The sequence below is a fragment of the Manacus candei genome, unplaced genomic scaffold (assembly GCF_025592945.1).
Source record: "Manacus candei isolate 608988 ecotype Guabito, Panama unplaced genomic scaffold, ASM2559294v1 h1tg000035l, whole genome shotgun sequence".
In the NCBI taxonomy this organism is placed as follows: Eukaryota; Metazoa; Chordata; class Aves; order Passeriformes; family Pipridae; genus Manacus; species Manacus candei.
The window spans coordinates 499,101-521,924 of record NW_026138083.1 but is presented as its reverse complement, the minus strand read 5'-3'; the positions used below and the strand labels follow the sequence as shown (position 1 = coordinate 521,924).

Here is a 22,824-nt window from a genome sequence, read left to right as displayed (position 1 = left end):
GGAAGTGCAGTATATCGCAGTTCCTCAGGTGCCTGGCCAAATTCCTCCTGTAAATGTCAGGTTCACCTCAGTGATGCCGAGGAGGAACTGGGAAGAGGGGAGGGGCTGTGCCATGCGGTTATTCCAAGGCACACAGGCTTTTCTGTCCTGACCTGTTTTTTCCCTGCCCGCTCTGTGTTCCAGGCTGCCTCACCACAAGTGCAAGCGCTGACCTCACTGTCACCATCGGCATCGAGCTGGCGGAGCCGCCCTCGCCCACGCTGCCACGTGCCTCCAGGAGCAGAGTCTCCGGGAAGCTCCGCCGCTCCACCAGCGCTCTCAGCAAGGCTTCCAGCTGAGCTCCGGGACACAGAGCTCTGGCCAGGGGAGCGACAGAACGGGCACTTTGGGGGGAGCTTGTCTGGAAGGGGATGGACGAGGGCTTTGCTCTGTAAAACTGCCGTTCCCTGACCGGGACAGAGGTGGCTGGTGATCAGGTGCTGTCACTGGCTGAGCAAGGGCCCCAAGCCCCTGGGCACAGGCGCTGGCGCCACAGCTACAGGTCATGAACCAGCACTGAAGCCAGTTATCCAGTGTACCCTTAGAGCATCGCTTTAGTCATTCCATGCAGCACTTACCTGTGCATTAGGGAATTCTGTCTAAATAGAGGTTTTCCTGTGACTAGCCAGGTAGCACATGTTCCCCTTGGGAGCACAGGTGGAAGAGGGAGCAGCTCTCCAGTCTGCTGTCCCTGCTCTCCCTGTGCTGTCCCACTGCAGGAGCACTGTGGCCCCTCCATGGCATGTGATGGCTGCACACTGAACCACTCCCTAGAACACAAAAGCCACACTCCTGCCACGACCCTCCCCAGCACAGAGTGAAGAACTGGGTAACCCCTTCACTGTGTCCCAGCAGGGCAGCAGGCTGTGACCCATCTCTAGCCAGAGGACAGCACATCTGAAGGCTTTTGAGGACGTGCAGTGTCCTCCTGGCACCTGGTGTAGTGAGCAGAGCTCATGTTGTCAGTAGGTGATGTGTTTCAGTCTCCACGTGTGGTAGGTTTCTAGGGGTGACAATTTTTGTAGGTAAATCCCCAGAGTTATAAAAGCAACAAAAATCTGAGATCCCACAGCCACGGATCCATGTCCTGCTGGTGTTCGGTCGCTCCTGGATACTCCCACGCACACCTCCCAATGGAATGGGAGTTGCTTTAAGTGAAGGGATTGCATTTTTGGGAAATGCCCCACTGGGCATTTGTTTTTGCACTTGTACCTGGTGTTACGTCTGTCTGTCCGTCTGCCAGCCCGGGACCACGCTGTGCACGCAGGACGCTGTTCCAGCCACAGCCAGTGGTGTCCAGGTGGCTCCATGCTCTGCTGTGGGATCTGTGCCCAGGCCCCAGTGCCCCAGGAGCAGGAGCCAGAACCAGTGGAGCTGACAGGAACCACCCAGCACAGCTGCAGGAAGGAGCCTCCGTCACTCGGGGCTTGGATGGCTGGTTTGATTTTCTGCCTCACATTTGGGTTTTGCTTTCTACTGTTTTTGTGTTGTTGAAGGAACTTAGAAAATAAAAGGTGTATTTTAATTTATTTTACTTTCAGGGCTGGACAGGCGGGGCTGTCTGACCCTTAGTTATCCAATAGCTGGTCTGAAACAATTTCAAAGGCATCCTTCTGAGTAAGGAGCCATTTCTTGTTAGAGCAATATGCATCTCTAATTCAGGGAGGAATTAAAACACTGATGAAATAGTGTTTTCCTGATGTCAAAAGCCTATTAATTTGTATAAACTCAGCTGTGGTTTTGCACCCTGACGTGGATGACAAAGCTGCTCTGTTACCCCTCACAAATTTAATAAATCTTTGCTCACAATAAATGTCCCCCCAGAGCAATAGAAGGGCGTACCTGGGTGGTGTGTGCAGCAGCCGGGTGGGTGGGAGGTGTTGGGTCCGGTCTGGCGCTCAGCTCTGCCTCCGGGGAGGGGGTGGTGGCTCCCGACCATGCCGCTGCCGAGTGGAGCTGCCTGGGCCCGTGGGTGTGCAGGGCTGGCTCACACGGAGCAGGAAGGGTCACTGTGGGACACGGCGCGGTGACGGCGGCACCGGCACAAACTCTGCCGTCCCTCAGCACCGAGGCCGCGGCTGCAGGACCGGCTGCCCGGTGCGGAACCAGCAACGGCGTTTCCAGGCTCGAGTGCTCGTGGGGTGTTCGTGCCACACCGTGACTGACGCGGGCACTGGACACGGTCACACCCCCGCTCACCCCACAGGGCCCCACGCGGCAGCAGTGCCATTTGCCACCCCTGCAGGGTGGGCACCTCCTGCCAGCCTGGCCCTTCCCACGGCGCTGAGGGGGCTCAGTGGTTGCTGAGCACAATGATCGACCCTCGGGGACCCTCAGAGGCCACTGTCCATAACCTGCTTCCCTGCAATCCCCTGTGGCCCAGCCACGTGCATCAGCATTAAAAACAAGATGTTTCTAATGGTGATTTTCTATTCTATTGAGATATTCCTTAAGGAAATGCAGGGGGCTGCACATGCAGTGTCAGAAAAGACACTTGGAACTCTCTGTTCCTTTGCTGAAGAGAGACGACAAAGTTCTCTCCTCAATTGCTTTCAGGTGCTCTCGTCAGAAATGGAGAGTCACTGCAGCTGGCTCCAGATGAGGCTCCCTTTGCAGAAATAACTGCCCTTGGGAACACGGCTTCCACCCACCTTTGCTGAGGAGGATCCCTGTCCCAGGCCCAGCACCTGCCACCCTCCTGTGGAACTGGGGAGGAGGCGGGAGCCGGACACGGGGTCACAGTGCTCAGTCACTGCACTGGCATCCCTGGGCCGGGCAGTGCCTGTGCACCCCAGGATGGGGGCTGGCACAGCCGTGGGGACCCATCCCCTGTCAGCAGGTGGGCACAGGGCGGGCACGGAGCCAGCCCAGCACAGCACGGGGCAGGAACATGGGGCCAAGGCACCCCCAGCCCCACCGGCTGCGGCAGCAGGCACAAAAATGACATTAATAATAATTATGAAAATAAAAAATAAAATAATATATAACTAGTTTATACTTACTGTGGGATCGCAGAATGGTTTGGGTGGGAAGGGACCTTAAAGCCCATTCCATTCCACTCCCTGCCATGGGCAGGGACACCTTCCACCAGGTTGCTTCAACCTGGCCTTGGACACTTGTAGGGATGGGGCAGCCACAGCTTCTCTGGGCAACCTGTGCCAGGGCACCTCCCCATCCTCGCAGCCAAGAATTTCCTCACAATATCCCATCTAAATCCACTCTTTTCCAGCCTTAGGAGGATGCCTACCATGTTCATGTGTATTATCTTATTTCTACATCTGTTAATGTGCTCTCTCTATATATAACATTATGTATCTCATGATCTATATGTTATGTGCTATAGTATGTTTAATTATATATCTAACATTTTACATTGTGTATGTCTATATGTTTAAACTGGATAGTGTATATATTATAGCTACCAAATACACACAGATACAATGTGTATATGTTATTACATTAAGCATAATACATGCAATCTATAATCTATAATCTACATATAATACAAGTTATGTAATGTGATATGCATTATATAACATACAATGTAGTATACTATATATGCACTATATATTTTATCTTATTAAGACTTGTTTTAGAATATTGATCTTCAGTATAAATTTAACAATTTTATCAAACTAGGGGGTTAAGGTTACGTATATACGACATATTACATATACATTATATATGCATATATCTATATATGCACACATCCCTGGCATATAATGTAGCTCTATGTTCATAGCACTACATAAACTACAACATTACTATACGAACCGTAATATTGTGTGCATATATATGTACATTCTAAATAACAGCATACTGCATAAGAAAATTGTGTAAATCACATCAGCAACATGTGAATCCTATATAACATTCCATAAAGAACGTGTACTATAATACACGATACAATATTTTGCACACATATAATGTGCATCACGGAATATTCAATGCACTATGTACATGCAATAAATAATACTATTTTAGGTCATGTCTGACATGCAGGTATGGTGCATATGCCAGCTGTGCATATGTGTGTGCACCTGTGCACTGTGCAGTGCATTCTGTCCTCCACAGCACACAGACCGTGGCTGCAGAGCTGGGAAAGATTCTGTAAGACAGTGGTGTTTCATTACAGCAGTACTGGCAACGTATCACTAATTATCTGTAATGCATATATGATATTATGTACTGGACATAATGTTTTCTAATATGCATTGTCTGACAGACAACATAAACCAGACATTATATATTAGTATATGTTGTATAATATAATATGCATTGATATAACGTATGTAATATACACTGGACTATATATTCTGAAGTATACCTTTATAGATTATAGGATATACTGCTATAAAAGGAATATATTATTTATATTTACTTTATCACAGAATCTCTGATTCTGAAGGGACCTTAAAGCCCATCTTGTTCCACTCCCTTGCCATGGGCAGGGACACCTTCTGCTAGACCTGGTTGCTCCAAGCCCCATCCAACCTGGCCAGGAACATTTCCATGGATGAGGCAAATGTAAAATATAATGTATTGTATGTAATAAATTCTGAATTTCTTCTGTGTGCATATAACTAAACAAAAACTTCCCAGCTCAACCCCCCAGCTGTACAGCATTTTCCTCACATTTGTCTTTGCACTGGTGTTGCAATACAGGCAATTTAGTAAGAAAAACTGTAAAATGAGATAATAAAACAACACCGTGGTCCCATACCCTGAGGTAGCAGAACCTGTTCTGATCTGCAGCCAAGCCATGTCCCTTCTCTCCCCTGGCCCTGGCCCAGCACCCCCTGCAGCACCGGCAGAGCCTCTGCTCTGCTTTAAATCCTCCCTGTCAGTCACCTTCCCTGGGCCCTAAAAAAGGCTTCAAGCCTCGGTCGGGCTTGGGAATGGGCCGGGCTGTACGTACCCTCACCTTCAGAGCTGCAAAGGGGCTTTATTAGTGCTTGAAAAGAGCCGTTCTTTTCCAAGAGGAACAGGGGATTTAACCAGCCCTGGCTGTTGGGAATAACATCCCCGTTACCGTGTTGGGAGGGCGTGCTCCGAGGAGGGGCCGCAGCTCCCCACGCCGCCGATGCCGCCGTGCCCAGCTCTGCCCAGCCCAGCTCTGCCCGGCCCAGCTCTGCCCAGCCTCGCTGCCTCGCTGCCTGCACGGAGGAGAAGGGCACAGTCAGAGCAGTGCTGGCTGTGCCCTGGCCCTGCAGCCCAGCACTTGGATTCAGGAATGGTTTGTAAGGACCAAGCCTGCAGGTGCCCGGAGCCGGTATCACAGAACAGCCTGGCATGTCCATCTCTCTGATTAAGGTACCAAATGTTGCCAGAGGCAGACCTTTGTTATGTGGATTGTAAACTAAATTTAATTAAGACCATTTAAAGCCCTGATGAGGCTTTTTATCTGCATGGAAGGATCTGAGGTGTTTAAATGCAATATGCAGGACGCACCCACATGCCTAGGTCTTCCACCCAAGGGGAGCTCGCCAGGGTACCTCAGGAAGCTCCTGTCCCATCCAGCCCAAAGCACCAACACCCCCACAGCACCCCATGGCACCTGATGGCACCACATGCCCTGCAGTGAATGGGCAGAAACACCTGTAACTCCATGAGCCATTTCCCAGCTCATTAATGGCGACGCATGTTTTTAAACATTTCGTGTGAGGAAGAGGTTTGAAGCCCAGGGCAAAAGCCCAACCCTGTCCTGTTCCTGGGCTCGCCTCAAACCCCTGGACACCTCCCAACCGCCCACCCAAGAAACAGACAGGGAGGTGCAGGGCAGGACCCCTCAAAACCTTGGGTCGTGCCCAGCTATGTTTCCCAGGAGTCCTTCCAGCAAGGCAGCTGACGGATGCCCCACTGCGCTGATGGCTGCGAGGGACTGGGGCGTTGGTACCAAAAATTGCTAAAAACCTACAGTGGACAAGCAGGCTGCGGAGGCTCCTCCCCTGCAGGGGGGAGCAGCTCAGCCCAGTTCCTCACCAGCTCCATGTCCGTGGGGCAGGGACAGAGTCCACGCTGCATTTCTCAGGACCCTGCAGGTTCCTGTAATTAACCTCCCTGGCTCCTTTCCGTGTGCTCACAATCCATTCCAGACCAGCATTTGGCTCCAGTGTGCTCGGAGAGGAGGAAGGCTCCGGTGTTGTGTGCACAGGGCAGAGCCCTCTGTCCGTGTGCACAGAGTGAGCAAGCCACGCACCAGCTGCCCCCACCACGACACATCTGGGGCAAGATCAGTGTTTTCCGTGGTGCCCAAACCTGTTCCTGTTGGAGGCACGGAGAGCCATCAGCAATTGATCTGTTAGCTGACAGCAGGAGGCTTTGTTTGCACAGCACTGGCTGCCCGTGCTGCCGGATGGCGAGGATATGGCACCCACCAGGCCACACCTGCATTCCCAGGAGCTGCCGTGAGCAGCGCTGGGTGAGCTCCGGGTCCTGCCACGGCACTGGGCTCCCAGTGTAGCCACCGAGCTACAGGTGGGCTTAGGGGTCTCATGGGCACAGAGGAGGAGGCAGAGCTGAGCCCACTAGAGGTCCAGTGCTGCGGGCCTGGGCGGTGGGATGGCACAAGGGAGGAGCTGGTGAGGGGTAGGGACAGACCCCTCCCCAAAATACTGCCCAAGGGAGGCTTGGGTGAGCAGGTGGCTTTGTGACCTGTCGTGGTGGCGCGATGCCCTTCACTATCAGAGGGGCAAGAGACGCAAAATGGTGATGCCGATGGCTCCCTGTAAAACCCCCCGGGCAGTCGGTGCTCACCCTCACAAGGACCCTCTCCAAAAACCCCCCGGGCAGTCGGTGCTCACCCTCACAAGGACCCGGCAGTGCAGGCAGGGGAGAAGGGCTGCAGACATAAAGGCTCAGTAGCTCTGCCCAGGCTGCTGCAGCCCAGTGACGCCAAAAGCACATTCCACCCTTTTTACAGGATGACTGTGAATGGAGCCATTTCCAAAGTACTCCAGTGTCACCTCCCCTTACGCCTACCCAACACAGAATCTCCACTGATCATGCTTTCCACTGCAATCCTCAGCAGAAGATATAATACATCATTGGTGCCAATGGCTACCAAGACAGTTCTACAAACCTGGGAAATTCTTCTGGCCCCAACAAATTTTAACTGATTCCTACGGGGACAGACATGGATTACTTGGATTAGGAAATGGACACCGGTATAAAGCTGTTGTTTTGTGGCCTGCTGGTGCCACAAGCTTTGAGCATGGATTTCATCAGGGACAGTGCTGTGATGGCATGGATGGAGCTCTGGGGTGAGGATGCACTGGGCATTGCTCTAGAAACAGTGTCCAGTGGCCCAAGAGGACAGCCATGTGTGCTGGCAAAGTCCCCTTGGGGAGCAGAGAGCCCAGCCCATGGACAGCTGCGACGCCGTCTGCGACAGCCCAGGATCTGGGGCTTTCTGAGGCCAGGGAAGCCAGGAAAAGCAAAACCACACCTCTTGCCAGGCATGTTTTGCTGCCTGTGTCTCTCGGGCCATGGTCTTTTCTAGTATACCAATCTACAGCTAAAACCACAGCTATGCCGAGGCCTGAAGTCAGCCCTGGCATAACCAAGTTGGTTTCCTAGGAATCAAGACAGCAGGAGTGTACCTGCACTGGTGCTGTTTAGCCTGACTGAACATGAAAAAAAAAATCTTTCTCTAGAAAGACTTTCTTTCTCTACAAGCTTTGCTATATCAAAAAATACCCAGACGATTCCTGGGAAATTTCCCTACGGGAAGCTCCTTTCCCACAGTGGATCAGCCGAGTCTCAGGCAGGAGCCTTTAGGTGAGAGAAGATGGCAGGAACAGGTTGGAAACCTCTTCCTGTGAGCCAAAGCCTCAAAGGTGTTGCCATCCCAGAGACGGAGCAGCCCCAAGGCCCATGCTGAGCCCCTGCAGCTGCTCAGCCCTTCACACACCAGTCTGGGAGCAGGGATTTGCTGGGGCTGCCAAGCAGATCCACACGCCATGGAGTTGGCTCCATGGCTTCTCCTGCTGGTAAAGGGGGAGATTGTACAGGTGCACTGCAACGGCTGCCTGGGAGAGGGGTGTCACAGACCCAGCACACACCTTCCCCACTTACACAGGTACTACAACACTTTTCACTAAAAAACGGAACTACATTTTGACCAAACCCCTGCGATTCCCACACACAGACACAAGTCCTGAAGAGCTACCTATATATACATGCTTGTTGAAGGATGCTGCAGAAGTCCCACAGCAGGGCCGAGGGACAGGCAGGAGCAGACTCCAGCCCTGCCAGGAGGCACACAGACGCCTGGCATTCCATGTGCCAGCCTTCACAGCTCACAGCCAAAGCAGGATGCCACTGCTCCACCAAGCCCCTGAACCCCACACCTCGGTGCTGAGCACGTGGGGCAGCCACCCAGCACACAGCACAGCCCTCCCAGGCAAGGATATCTCCAAGTTCTCCACTCATAAGTGCTGCCCTTCCTCGAGTTCTCCCTGCAACACCTTCCAGAGGAGGTCCCTGGCAGCTCCTCCCTGGCTGTCCCCAGCAGCAGAGCACGGGGCTGGCTGTGCCCGGTGCCAGCTGTGATAGGGGCAGGGCTGGGGCTCCAGCCCACAGCCAGGGCACCCCTTGCTCAGCAGGGCAGCCTTCCCAGGGCGGCCACACCGCACCTTGCTCTCCTCCTCCCGGTAATTCCTTTTTAATTAATCTCATCAAACGGTGCGGAGCAGGCTGGTGCCGCGACGAGGCTCCCTGACGGAGGCTCCCTGCCAGCTGCACTGCGGGGCTGGGTCCCAGCCCCCCGAGCCCTCAGGGCCAGCCCGGCAGGGAGAAGCAGGAGGGGTGGGGGCACGCTTGAATTTGAAAATATTTTATTTGAATAGTAAATAATTATACAGTTGAAACAGTTCTATCGAAGCACTCTATAAATAGCTAACAGTTAAGAAAATAATGTGTGTAGAAAAAGAGATTGCATCTAAAAGTAAGAGCTGTTGGTTGCACGGGATAAAATGGTTAAGATCATGTGTTATTCTAGGTATAAAAGTTAAAACCTTTTTAGCAGATCCCTTTAGAAAAAAAGATCTTCTAAAACGCACAGTGAAATGGCAGGCGGGGAGACAAAAAAAGCACATTAGAATATCTGCAATCAAATAATATCAATCTTCATAATTAATATAAATAAATAACGAATAAATAACATAATTACTCAAACCAACATATACAGATAGTCAACTCATGAGCTACCTTAGTAAGGGCAAAACAAACAGAAACAGAAAGTTGGCATGTCACAGTTAAGGCAGTTTCTACAGCATTTTCTGGAGACCATCAACAGCAGAGTCAAGGCATTTGTGGCTACACTAAAGGAAATGCTCGATTCTCTCGAGCAGTTTGATCTGTTCACATCGATAAAAACCGGAGTGAAGGAACAAAATTTAAAAAAAAAATTAAAAAAAAAAGAAAAAAAAAAGAAAAAAGAAAAAAGAAGAGAGAGACCCCGGGAAGGTAAGTGTAAAGCCAGATTCCAGCAGGTCGCAAGCCGTATTAAAGCTAATCGTGTGGCGGCCCCGGGGGAGCGGCGCGGGGCCGGCGGGGAAGGCACGGGCGGCTCAGCAGGCGGGACGCAGCGGCACCTGGAGCAGGATGACCTGCCGGTTCTCCGAGGGGTGGCACTTGTTGATGTGCCGGGTGAGGCCGGGCGAGCTGTAGAAGGTGGCCGGGCAGTACTTGCAGGGGAAGACCTGGGCGGCGTGGAGGAGGCGCAGGTGCCGCTCCTGGCTGCTCTTGCTGGGGAAGGTCTCCCCGCAGACGGGGCAGAGTCGGCACTCGGCGGCGGGCGGCTCCTCGGCAGCGGGCTCCGGGGCGGGCGCGGGGGCCGGTGCGGGTGCCGGTGCGGATGCGGGGGCCGGGGCGGTGTGCCCCAGCAGGTGCTTGCGCAGGTAGGCTTGCCGGCGGAACCGCTTGGAGCAGCGGGGGCACTCGAAGAGCCCCTCCTCGGAGCCCGCCTCCGAGGCTCCGCCAGGGCTCGGCGTGTCCCGCTCGCTGCCGCTGCCGCCGCTCGCCTCCTTCGGCGGCTCCTCCGCCGGGCCCGGGGCCGCGGCCGATGCCCGGCCCGCCTCGGGGCCACCCTTGGCGGCGGGCGGGCGCGGCTTGTGCCAGCGGCGGTGGGAGGCGAGGTTGGCGGGGCAGGAGAAGACCTTGTCGCACTCGGGGCAGCGGTACTCCACCCGGACGATGCGGGAGCAGCGGTGTTGCGCCAGCGCGAAGGGGTCCCCGTACTCCTCCTTGCAGAGCTGGCAGATGAACTCGCCCAGCGGGCGGGCGCAGCCGCCCCGCGCCTTGGCCGGCGCCTCCACCGGGCCCTCCTTGATGCGCAGCCCCAGCACGGGCGAGGTGGTCACCTCGTCCTCGAAGGTCAGCTTGCGGATCGCCTTCGTCTTCTTGCCCGACGGGGCCTTGTGCCGCCCGGGCTCGGCCGCGCCCGGCGGGCGCTTGTTGGGCGGCGGGCGGCCCGAGGCGGGCGGCGCGGCCGGGGCGGGCGGCGCGGGGGCTCCGCCGGGGCCGGGGTGGGTGGCGGGAGGCTCGACGTGGCCGGCGGCGGCCCAGAGCTTGAGCTCGGCCGGGGCGAAGAGGAGCGGGTCCATGGTGCCGGGCACGGCCGGGGCGGGGAAGGACTCGGCCGAGACGGGTGAGCCCAGGCTGAAGCCGCGCTCCAGGTACTTGTCCCTGCTGACGGGCCGCGTGGGGCTGTACAGCGCCTGCACGGCGGCATCGGGCGTCCCGAAGGGCACGGGCGGCGGCGAGTCCCGCGGCGGGGGCGGCGGCGCGGCGGGGCAGGCGGGCGGCGGGGCGGCGCCGGCGGGGAGCGGCGGGCCGGCGGCGGCCTCGCGGCAGCAGCGCACCCGGTAGGACACGGGGGTGGGCCGCCGGCTGCGCTTCACCAGGAAGCCCCGGGGCATCTTGGCGCCGGCTCCGGGCCGGCGGCGGCCGCGGCGAAGGCTCCTCGCTCTGCCCGCGGCGCGGCCGCCGCCGCCTTTAAGCGGGTCGGGGCCATTGTTCGGGCCGGCGGCGGCGGCACCGGCCAATCAGCGGCGGCGGCGGCGGCGCGGCCGCACCTGAGCCCGGCCCGGCACACGCCCGGCCCCGCCCCCGCCCGCCCCGCGCCGCCCGCCCGGCACGCGCGGCCTTTGTGTGCCGCCCCCCGCGCCCGCACCGCCACCGGGAGCGGCACCGGGGGCGCTCCCGCCCGCCTGCCAGCTGGGAACGGCACCGCGCTGCACCGCCCGCCCCCGGCACTGAGCGCCGGCCGCTCCCGGCGGGCGGACCTGCGCGGGGAGCTCGGCGCAGGGGGCGGTGAAAGCGGCGCTTGTGGCGGCGGCGGCACAAGAGGGAGCGGAGCTGCCCACCGGGGGTGCTGCCCATCTGGGGTGCTGCCTATCGGCGGCAGCAGGTGCCCAACGACGGGTCTACGCGAGCGGGAGGAATCGCGAACGGGCCGTCGGCGCCCGGCCGAGCCCGGCAGCTGCGAGAGCGGAACGAGCCCGCGCTGCTGCGGGGCTGGGGCGGGAGCGCCGCAACCCCGACCGGCGGTACCCGAACCTGTTACGCGAGGCCCGCGGTCCCCGCCGCGCTTTGGATACGAAGCGCGGCGGGGAACGTGCGGCGGGTCCCCGCGCTCCCGCACGCCGCCGTCGGTGTCGAAGCAAACACGCCCGGAGCCCCCGAGGATGCGCCCGGCGCCGCGAGGTGCCGGTGCCGCCGGCCCGGCCGCGGCAGGTGCAGCCGCCGCGGGGCGACCCCCGGGCCGCGGCCCCGCTGCCGTGCCCCTTTGTCCGCGGCCGCGCGGGGTACGCGCGGGGGGCCCGGCGCTGTCCCGCAGGTGGCGGGGCCGCGGAGCCGCGGCGGGGCCGGGGGCGCGTGCGGGCGGCGCCCCCCCCGCGGGGCCCTTTGTGGGGGGCGCGGGGCACGCGGGCGGCACGCGAGCGAGCGGGGCCCCCCCGCGCGCGCCTTTGTGCGCGGCATTAGCATAAAGCTGCGCGACCCTCCCGCACAAAGGGAGGGGGCGGGGGGCGCCGGGGGCCGCCGCTCCCCCGGACACCCCCCCTGCGGGCCTGGCCAGGCGGCGGGGGGGTCGTGGGCCGCCCCGCCCGCCCGGTGGGACAGGCGTGCGGCGGGGCGGGGCGGGCGGGCGGCCCGCGGAGCATTAGCATACAGCTGCGGGCCCGCGGGCACGCGCCGCCGCCCCCCCGCCGCGCCGGCACACCGAGAGCCCCTTCCCCGGCGGGGCTGCACACCGAGAGCCCCGTCACCACTGGGGCTGCACACCGAGAGCCCCTTCCCCGGCGGGGCTGCACACCGAGAGCCCCGTCACCACTGGGGCTGCACACCGAGAGCCCCTTCCCCGGCGGGGCTGCACACCGAGAGCCCCGTCACCACTGGGGCTGCACACCGAGAGCCCCTTCCCCGGCGGGGCTGCACACCGAGAGCCCCCTCGCCTACACGGCTGCACACCGAGAGCCCCTTCCCCGGCGAGGCTGCACACCGAGAGCCCCGTCGCTACTGGGGCTGCACACCGAGAGCCCCCTCGCCTACACGGCTGCACACCGAGTGCCGTGCCCCGCACACCGACCCCCCGTTCCCCCGCCGTCTCTCACCTGCCGCGGGCCGGGTCCGCAGGGGTCCGTAGGTGTCGGTCGGGGCGTACATGGGCAGGTGGGCGCGGTGGCGGCGCAGGAAGCGCAGGATGGGCTCCCGCAGGGCGGGCGGGCCGGGGCTGTGCTCGGCGGCGGGGGACTGCCCGGGCACCTGCAACACAGAGCCGTCAGAGGCCGAACCGGACTCGGGGCACGCACCGGTGATGCGGCGGGGACCAAAAACGTGTCAGTGGGCAGTGAGCACGGAGTGGGGCTCGCACTTTGTGGCACCGAGTGCACCCTGGGGCTGGGGTGCTCGGCTGTTTGTTCATCCCTCCCTCCCAAGTGACACGATGCAGATGTAAGGGTTGTGTGGAACCGAACCTGCGCGGAGCCCCCGGCTGTCCTGGACATAGACTGTCCGAGGGGTTTAGCCAAAGGAATTCCCTACCCCGTGCCCAATTTACTGTGGCTTTTAAGCCAGTCTGCAGCCTCAGCTGCGGCCGGAGAAGCTGGACATTATTCCTGACGGAGGACAAGCGCCTGTTCCGGAAGGTCTGGCGCGGCACGTGTGCCCTCGGCGTGCGGCAGCATCCGACAGCTGATGGAGGTGCAGACCCCGGCCCTGCCATCTGCCTGTTTGCATCGCCGGAGCCGCGCACGGCGGCACAAACACATGGCTGTGATCCCCGAGGGGTAAACACGCCCTGCGCCAGAGGCCCCGCGAGAGCCCCGTGCAGCGAGGGCGGCCTTGGTGACGGTGTCGACACAGGCTGAACGCACAGTCCCCGGCCCACCGCAACCGGCTTTTCTATGCAGTTATTGCTTCTACCAGCAAACGTTTCTGTAAATGTTACCCCTATTGCATGACACTGATTTCCAGTTTCTCTGGAAACTGTAACTCAAGAAATGTCTTGAGTCCTGTGCACTTAAGTTCACAGTTCTTAAACATCTCTTTCAAAGGGGTGTTTTTCCCTCATTTTTACATTTCATCAGTAATTTTTCTGTGTGCTAAAGTGAACTGGAATATGAGCAACAGGAAGCAAAGACAGTCTCTTACTCCATATAGAAATACAGCCAGTCCTAAGGCATTTAAGAGAGATTCCATAAGCACAGGGTACCTAATCTGTATCTGGCAACGTGCCCAGAAGGAACACCCAATGAAAACACATATATGTGATATCTAGTAAATATAGTTAAAATTACCATAAAGAAATCCAAATAAAAATCCAACCCCCCTAATTTGCATTCAGATGCAGATACCATCACCTTACATCCATGTGAGCAATCCTGACTCACAGAGCTGCTTCCAGTCTGTGCAGGGGGACTGTGTGTGTCAGGACTGCTACCACAAGGACACGGTAAGGCGAGTGAATCCTTAATTTGTAGGGCACCAATTCCCCTCTCTCTGAAGTTGTTCACACTTGGAGCATGTGAAATGCAACTGAATGATGGCAAAAAAACCCACTTCACATCAGGCCCCCCCATTCTGCACAGAACCTCATTTTGTTTTCTTTTATAGATGTCTTTCAAGAGAATCTAAATTAAACCGCACCAAGGCACTTTCTGGGTCAGGACAACGGGAAGCAAATTGCCTGGAGCTGTTGTGGGAGGAGGCAGAGCCGAGCGTGCGTGTGGCTGCAGCTGGGACACGGCAGCACGGGCACGGTGGTTTGGGTGAGCCATGGGCCCCACAGCCTGCCTTCTTCCTGCCACTCTGCCTCCATCAACACTCGGTTCTGTTCCTTTTCTGCACAGTTAAAAATTGTGAGCACGTACTTAAACCCCACGGCTGCCGCCCAGAACCATGCAGGGTTAAACAAAGGCAAAGGCAGCTCGAGCAGGGGAGGGGAGGCTGGTCCCAGGTAGTGAGGTGGAGGCATAGAGACAAGAACTCAAATTCTGTTTGGGATCAGCCAGAAAGTTCCTGAGGGGGTGGGGGAGGCAGCTCCGGGGGCTGTTGGATACCTGCCATTAACAGCCACAGAGTGCAGTGGCTTTGCAGTTTGGGCAGGCAAAGTTACAGGCTGCTGAGGCTTTGTGCCTCTGTCTATGGTGCTAATGCCAAAGCTATGAACAGCATTAGCAAACGTTTCAATTGCACCCGTATTCAGGACATCCACACACTACTGAAAAAGCCAGTTGCTTTCACTCTGGGTTACAACGAAAAACCTACCCACGGGCTCAGCTGAAGTGGGTGTAGGATGGGCTGTAGTGAGTTCCTGTTAGGGAACACTACTGAACCCAAGGGGACAGCTAGACAAGCCAGCCTCCACATTCTGCTGTGTAGTTGTACTAAATTGCAGGTATAATGCAAAAGTGCTGTGAAGGAAAACAAAGCAACTTCAAGTTCTACTGGCAGATTTGAGAATATGCCCAAACAACAAAACTGAACCATGTGCTGTACTTGGTGACCCCCCTCCGTGAGGTACACGGTCTGCTCAGGCTTCCCAGAGGAGAGAGCTAAACAGAAACATAAAGCTTCAGGAGAAAGATGGGAGAAGAAACCGAAGTGAACAACACTAACAAATTGCCTAAATAATAAAATGCACTCGGCGGTCGTTTTTCTTACCTGTTCCGACATCAGGATTTGGCGCAGCTCCTTCTGGAGATCAATAAACCGATCGTGATAGATGGCCATGGACCAAGGTTCCCTGAAGTAGCTGGGGAAAAAAGAAGAAATTTAGTTATCCTGTGAACCTCTCATTAACCACTAATAAAGTATTTACCTGCTTTTTTGCCTTTATAAATTACAGTTCTGGACCCATCATGATCGTTTGTTCATAAAACGCCTCCTGTAACAGCATGGTCAATCAATTCTTTTAATGGATGTTCCTGATGTACAGCCAGCTTCAGTAATTACATTTAAAGTGGCTTAATTCAGAGCTGTGGCAAGACCCAGTGAAGAATCCTGATTTTATCAGAATTTAAAAGCCTGAAGACCTGTAAAGAACGGTGTCTCCATTATCTGTCCTCATTTGAGAAAAGCAGATTGCAGGATTAACTGAACTGCTGCATAAACAAATTAAATTTGTGTAGACAATGACACAAATGTTGTTCATCATTAAGGTTTCTGGATTAATAAAAGCCAGAAAAACAGGCCACCACAGCGCTGCAATATGTTCTTTGCGCTACTGTGATGAAGCTAAATTGAACGGATTCTAGGAGGAAGCTCTTGTAACTTTTTCTTTCAGTGACAGCATTTACGAGAGCATTCTTCCATGAAAAAGGAGGAAAAGGATGGAGAGGACATGGCTCCATGCAGAACCGCGTGGCTGTAAATATAACCAGAGGCAGCCAGATTACAAAGCTGTGATTTATTTCCCTTTATAACGAAAGATAATTTTTACACGTGTGTAATTCTTGTTAATGCTCGCTGCAGTCAGGAGGTGCCCCACGCTCATCCCTGTAATGACCAAACAGATGTCACCAGGGTCACCCAGGAAGGTGGGAGAGGACATTTGCAAGCCTGTGCCCAACACTTGTGCCTTTGGAATGGCAGCAGGGCCCTGGCACTGCCCCAGGAGCACACAAATGCTCTTGTCCGGTCCAGCTGTGTGGTCTCTAAAAGAACATCTGGATAAGGCAACTTAAACGGTGCTACACAAGTTCAATAATTCTATCTACAGAGAACTAACGTGCAGTTCCCTCTCTGTGGATTTTATTTCCTCCCCATCCAGGGGCAGGATTTTCCCCTCCTGCTCTGAACTACACCTCAGCTCTCCCGTGCCATTAACAAGGCTCTGTGTGTCTGGCACAGCTTGGCTGGTTTTCACGTGCTCGGCCCCTCTCTGTCCCTGCAGCCCGTTCCTCTCTGTGTGCCAGGCTGGCTGGGGCTGCCCCTCGGAATCTGCACGGCCTCCAGCACAGCAGGGCTCTCTCCCATAGGCGTTTTCACACTATAAATATTTATGGATGCTATTCCAAACACAAGTGCTGCCCAGCCCAGGAGTTACCGCTGGCTCATTCAGATATGCAGGTTAGAAAGGATGAGCTCAGCTTTACAGATCTTTATTTCAGTAACTGCACACCTGAAATGTGTGCAGAGACCTAGACAAGAATGCAATATCCCTCAAATATTTAAACCCCCTTTAATTTCAGAAGAAAACCCCCACCCAACACAAACCTTTAACTCACTGTTGATATCAGATAACAAAGAGAAAGGGGAGTATTATACAAGAATACATTAAGGTAATTAAACACACTATTTTTACTGATGTGCCCTGCTAAAAGCCACATTCCACTAGCCAAATGTTTTGTCTTCAAGCTGGTATCTTAATTTTAATTGTAACTCTGAGGAGGTGATTTCCTCTTTCAACTGAGGCATATCTTCCAACTGCCTTACCTCAGTTAAGGTGCTCACCTGTCTCACTGAGGTGTTGCATTAAATGCTTTTCATTAATGTTTCAGGGGTGCTATGTATTCCTGCTACCATTACCAGTTCCATTCATAACCATGAGTTTAACTGTTCCTGTCAATATTCACAGATTTGGAGCTCAAAACCTGAAATTCATTGCTCAGTTTGAAATATTTAATGCAAATAAAATGCCCTTTTTTAGGGAACAGAGAATGCCTTGTCCGTATTTTCTAGACAGGTTGCCAGAAGGAGCTCCCAGTACCCAACATTTACTCCCATCTCCCTTCATTTCCCTTAACCTGAAGAACTGTACCCTCCAAGAGCAATTTGGAGATTCACCTCACAGAAACAATTTGCTTTCTTTGCCGGCTCTGCGCTTTCATCTATTTATCTTTTCAGTTCGAATCACCTTTCTCAGGGGGCACATGGTGTTTTTGAGAGAGCAGCTCCACATATGGCTGCTAAAAGGAAGTTTAATAATGAAAACACCCATTTGAATCCAAACCAACAAGTTGACTTTCATTCTGAATTTTATTACCACTTCAGCAGCAGTCCCTCAGGGCGAGCTGGGGAAGGCTCTGAAGTATAATGCTCTTCAGTGTGCGAGATGGAGCTGGCAGGCTCCCAACAGGGGCTCAGAGGCTCCTCCGCTGCATGAGAACGGCATCTGCCACATGTGTTTGCACCCTTCAGTCTTTCATAACCTGCCAGAGCCATCAGGCTAAACGTGTACAAGATGACAATGGTGCCAGGGGCATAACGGGTGTGCAAACTTGGTCCCCTCTGAGCAGGGAGCCCTGCTGGAAGCCTTGCCAGCGACGGCAGCGATGGCAGGAAGGCGTCTGACAGAGAGGGATGGAACTGGTTCCTCCAGAAGACAATGAGTGACATCCTTCTCGTTGCTAAGGAGCTGGTCTTGCCTCTCATTGACAAACAATATTTAAAGTCTGGTCTGCCTCACTGGTGAGGTGTAGCCTACATTAGATGAGAGGCAAGGAGGAAGGAAATATTTTGTGGTGTCCTGTAAAAAAGGCATAGAATCCTTCCCCTTGCAAAGGATATAAATAAAGTGGACAGAGCTGGGCACTGCTAGCAAGCAAAAATGGAGTGTGTGTGCATGTGGTTGTACATCCAAGAGCTGCCTATAGTTACTCTCCCTGTCATTTGCAGGAACACATCACATTTGGAGAAGAAGCCACTCCTGTGGAAGCTGGTTCTACGTCCTGGCAGCGAGGACCTGACACTGCCTCGCTGACTGTCAGGTTTGCTGGCACAGGATATACCACCAGCAGCAAGGTGCAAAGCCAGAAAGTCTCAAAAACTGAAGGAAAAACCTCCAGAATAACACACTTGGTTTGTACAGGAACGAAACAAAAAGCAAGGTATCAAGTACAAAAAGAAGATCAGTAATTGCAGTTATTTTAAAATAATTTACAACCCTGTGACAGGGAAGGCCTAGCAGAGGAAGAGGACCAGCTCTGTGAGAGAGCTGCCCAGCTCTGGACTGACACTGACCCCTGAGCAGGGGCACACGCTGCTGCTTCTCCCTGCAGTGAGACCAGGATGAGGTGGCATTTTCCAAGACTCAAAGGGCAGGTGGCACCTTGTGATGGTGCCTTTGAAAGATCCCTCTGCAGACTGGTGTGGCCCTGATTACAGCTGTGGAGGATGCTGTGCCTCTGGCTGTTCTTCTGCTACTCAGAGCTTTTATGGAAACAACAAACCCAAATTCAACTCCTCACATCCCTGCTACCCCCACTCTTCCAACACACATACACTCAGGGCAAGTTCAGAGACTCAGACAGCCCATGAAGTGGGTTGGATCTGTTTGCAACCCTCATTTAATGTCTCTAAACAATCCTTAATGCAGATCTCTTGAAATCCCATTTGTTTCCTCCCAAAGCTGGCCACGAGGCACCAGTGCCCTGCCCTCCATGCCCTTAAGCCCAGTGTCTCTCTGGTCAGTGCAGTGCCCTCAGCACACATGGCTTTTTAGTAGCCAATATAAGCAGAGTCATTGATCAATTTAAGCTCCTGTTAATCTGTAAGGAGTGGAGAGCCTCCTTTCCTCTCTGGAGCTTCCAACACTTTGTACAACATGGGGAATTTTCAAGATAGATGTCCATTTTCTTGGGTTTAAATTTCTTTTTTTGAGAGAAAATGTAATGCTCAAAATGCAGAGTTCTCCAGGCTGTACCAGTTACATCTGGAAGATACTGTCCATTCTCAAATCCTCAGACCTCAGGACACACAAAGTTATTCCCTAGCACATTTGGGTCCCTTAATCTTGAATGGCTTTGGTGGATTATGGAAGCTGTCTCTTGGTGGTGCCTTTGACATACGATGGCAAAAGCTCCCCGGTGCAGGGCCCAGTCAGGCAGAGAAGCTGCTGCTACACAGACCCCAGGAACCAACCCAGGAGGACAAGCACAGAGGAAATGGAAGCTGTTCACCTGACACAGGCTCAAGTGGAACACAATTATGCCAGGAGTGCCTACACAGAGCAGGGAATTTCACTTCCCAGGAGCAGGGAGAGTAAAGTACTGCAGAGGGATGGGATGCAGCACAATTTTAATTTCCAGGTAATATTGACAATACTTCCCAACCACAGCTTGCAGATCAGCAAAAGTCTTTTCTCCAACACAAGCACCTAAGATGCATTGTTTTGGAGACAACATATGGATGTTTTTGAGACTCTTAATTACAAAGATATAGTGATTCCAGTAAAAGGTACAGAATATTTCCAGATATATTTTGGATAGCCAGACCAGGAATCATCAAGTGTTAGTTTAAGGAAAATATAAATAAAACCATTGAGCATTTCCTGCCAATATCACCTGACCAATAATTTTGAAAGACAGCTTTACGTAGGTTTACATAGGTAAAAAGCAGGACCAATTTGTGTAAAATCCCCTAGAGCACCACCTGAGAGTATTGTTCTTCAGCACAAAGGGTATAACATGTCCCCTGGCCTGCAACTTCCTAATGTTTGCCTACAACTGCTGAACAGCCAAGCAGGTGTTGAACCAACAGCCCTGGTTGTAGCAAGAAGGACCTTCAGCTCTTTGCTCTGCAGTTCTGCTCCCTGAACACCTGTTTGCCCAGGTGCTTTACTCACTCCTATTAAACAGTCTTATGGACAACAAATCTGTGACTGACTGCACTGGGCAGTTTCACAAAGTGAATCTGCTCAGGAATTCACAGGCTCAAAGGAAATCCTGGAAACGAAGCCTGTGTTTCTTTACCACTTTGCACAGAACCCACAGGGTCTTCTCTTTGGAAGATGACTGGGTTAGAAGCTGTGATTCACAACCCCCTCTTTTCTGGAGCTGCAATGGCAAACCAGAGTACAGGGCAGGCAACTGCTCTCGCAATTCTTGCTCCAGAAAAATGGCCATGGAATCCAGACCTTGCTGAGGACGATCCTGCTCCCCTGGCACAGCCCCTGAGCAACCTGGGGCTGCTGCAGGGACCTGCTGACATCAGGGGGTGACACTGTGCATCACTTGCCAGCACCTTCCCTTCGCCAGCGCTGGTGATCCATCCCGACTGATAAACCAGTGCTGTTTGCTGCCTTTTTAATATCCTGGGAATGTTACATTAGAGCACCCAGAGGCAGATCCTGGCACTGAGATGCTGCAGCCCTTTCCTGTTCTAAGTGTCCTCAGGAGAGACTCTCCGTTATTTCAGCACCGGCCTTTGGTAAAGTTTAGGTTATTCACCAGATCATAGCAGTTATGGTGTAGGTGATTCCCACTGAACTGCTCTTTAAACTTTCTAAACTCTGTGCTCTTTAAAGCTGACACAGAAGCATTGCTGTCTGCACTCTCCCTGAGCACTTTGTGACTGACCCTGACATCAGGCTTACTGCACTTTCTCACATAGTACTATTCCACGTGTAATGCATTATGGAAAACAATTAAAAGGAAATTAAACCTGACGTACAAAATCATCAGATAGGCTGTGTGCAGCAGTATGATTGCTTTTCTGCAACTGTTTATGGATTCAGAGTTTAATCATTCATAATGGTTTGCATAATTGCTAGGATGAATCAGCAAGGTTTGACTGCAAATTAATGTGGTAGTGTTCAGCTGATGAGCTTTCACTTACTAATTTGGCCGTGGGGTTTCTTAGTAACATGGCCTTTCATCAGCAAGTTAGCTGCTCCTTTAGAACTCCATTAATATCTGTCTCCAGCCATTGGTATTGATTGGGTCTGTGAGTACAGCTGTACCAGGGCACCGTGGGGTTAGTGGTTAATTCGGGAGCGAGAAAGCCGGCGGTGCTTTGATATCCCTTCACATGTTCTTCTTTCCAGTCCTGTCTCTCTCTTCCTAAAAAGCACATGCATTCCCCTCTAATTAGGCTGCAGAGTGTACAGAGCAGCACTAGTCTCTCTCAGCCATGCTCACTATCTGCCACAGTTCCTTTCCAGTCTTTTTCATCCCTGCAGAAAAAACATCTCACCGTCTGCACCATGAACAGAAGCCTAAGGTGGAATGCCTTAAATGTAAGCCCAGTGTGCTAATGGTGTGGGATCCAGCAGACTCCAGACAGCAGCAGGGCATTCTAATGTTTCTCTTAATGAACAAGCACTCCTCATTTTGGAAAGTCTGGGTTAAAACCAGCTTTTCTATGCAGCATGCATTTCATGTTTAAATAATCACTGATTATCCAGCCTATAAGTAACAGATTTATCTCTTTACCTGGTCCTTTTAACAATAATGCCAAAAACATCAAATTATGTTCTTTTTCTTGATTTATTTGTTATATTGTGAGATTTATTAGCATTGGGTCAATAAACAGTCAGTCCAGTGTGGAGTTTCTGCTTACAGTCTCATTGAATGACACTGCTTAATAAATCACCTTCAGCCTAATGTAAGCAGCATCAGGATGTGAGAATTGAACTTCAGTGGAAAAAGCTAAATGGTTACTTCAAAATAAGTGAATACTGTTCATGAAGCTCAAAATGTTTTTGAGCATTTAGCTTGTACAGCCAATATGCAAAACACAACACAAGACTAAGAGTCAGGGTTTGAGGAGAGCAGCAAAGGAAACATCCAGTGCTGTTATCCAGGCCCCAGGATGCAAAGGGAGGTAAGTGCAGGGACTAAAAGCACGTCTCCTAAGAACTAAACCTACACACAGGACAAGCAAAACAAGCAGAGCCCTCAGAACCCTGTTTCAGGTGTTGCTCACACCGCCTGGGTCACTCAGCACTCTCAGTCCAGCAGCTGCTTCACCCAGGGTTAAATCCCAGCAGGATGCTGCTGACCAGCCAACAGCATCACCCGGAGAGCAAGCTCGGTGCACAGGTATGGCAGGAAACAGGAGCAGGGGAGGGCTGAGCAACACAGCCTTTCAGAGGGCACCTTTCAGAAAGTGACTGGCACTATGGCACCTCTGACAGGACCCTTCTTCACACCTTCCCTCCTGTGCCACCCTCACTGCCCTGTGCCGGGTGGTCCCTCACCTCAGCATCACTGTCACTGCCACATGGCTGAGATGCAACCATCATCTTCTGTAGGTCATAGCTGACAACAAGCTCATTAATACAGCATTACAAACCCCTAAGTAAAAGCCACTCACACCTCATTTGTGAAATAAGCTCCTTAAGTATTTTAGAAACTAGCGGGTCTGATTTTTATGCATTACGTAAGATTTGCTTTTTGTTAATGCCAAATGAAGCCTACATGAACCACTTCTACCTCATACTAAAGGCATGATGCCAGTGAGCATCCATTTGGTTGCCAAGTATCATGAGACCCCTCTAATTATCTGTTTTGTACTTAAGATGCAGCAGAGGGAGATTCCACTGCTCTGTGGACACGT

The 22,824-nt window shown here is 53.5% G+C and overlaps 3 protein-coding genes across 9 annotated transcripts in view; 1 reads left to right on the top strand and 2 right to left on the bottom strand.

Moving 5' to 3' along the window:
* The window catches only part of RALGAPA2 (Ral GTPase activating protein catalytic subunit alpha 2), a 97,050-nt gene extending 95,322 nt beyond the window's left edge, over nt 1-1,728 (top strand). For 2 of the 4 annotated variants that reach the window (XR_007905435.1, XM_051792912.1), the window contains one exon: nt 184-332. Coding sequence is in view for 2 of the 4 variants with exons in the window: in XM_051792911.1 (XP_051648871.1) it covers nt 184-338 (155 nt within the window). In the remaining 2 variants the exon portion in view is untranslated. Of the gene's footprint in view, nt 1-183 lie in introns of all 4 variants that reach the window. The other 2 variants (XM_051792911.1, XM_051792910.1) reach the window with 1 other exon arrangement.
* A 2,725-nt stretch (nt 1,729-4,453) lies between these two features.
* The window catches only part of CFAP61 (cilia and flagella associated protein 61), a 96,175-nt gene continuing 77,804 nt past the window's right edge, over nt 4,454-22,824 (bottom strand). For 3 of the 4 annotated variants that reach the window (XM_051792916.1, XM_051792915.1, XM_051792913.1), the window contains one exon: nt 14,511-15,298. In XM_051792916.1, the coding sequence (XP_051648876.1) occupies nt 14,794-15,298 (505 nt within the window). In that variant the 3' untranslated portion in view covers nt 14,511-14,793. Of the gene's footprint in view, nt 5,196-12,656; nt 12,808-14,510; nt 15,299-22,824 lie in introns of those variants that run through there. The other variant, XM_051792914.1, reaches the window with a different exon arrangement.
* On the bottom strand, nt 8,860-11,056 carry INSM1 (INSM transcriptional repressor 1). Its single transcript, XM_051792919.1, is given in 2 exon segments — nt 8,860-10,999; nt 11,002-11,056. Coding segments are annotated over 2 exon segments (1,443 nt in total). The 3' UTR covers nt 8,860-9,611.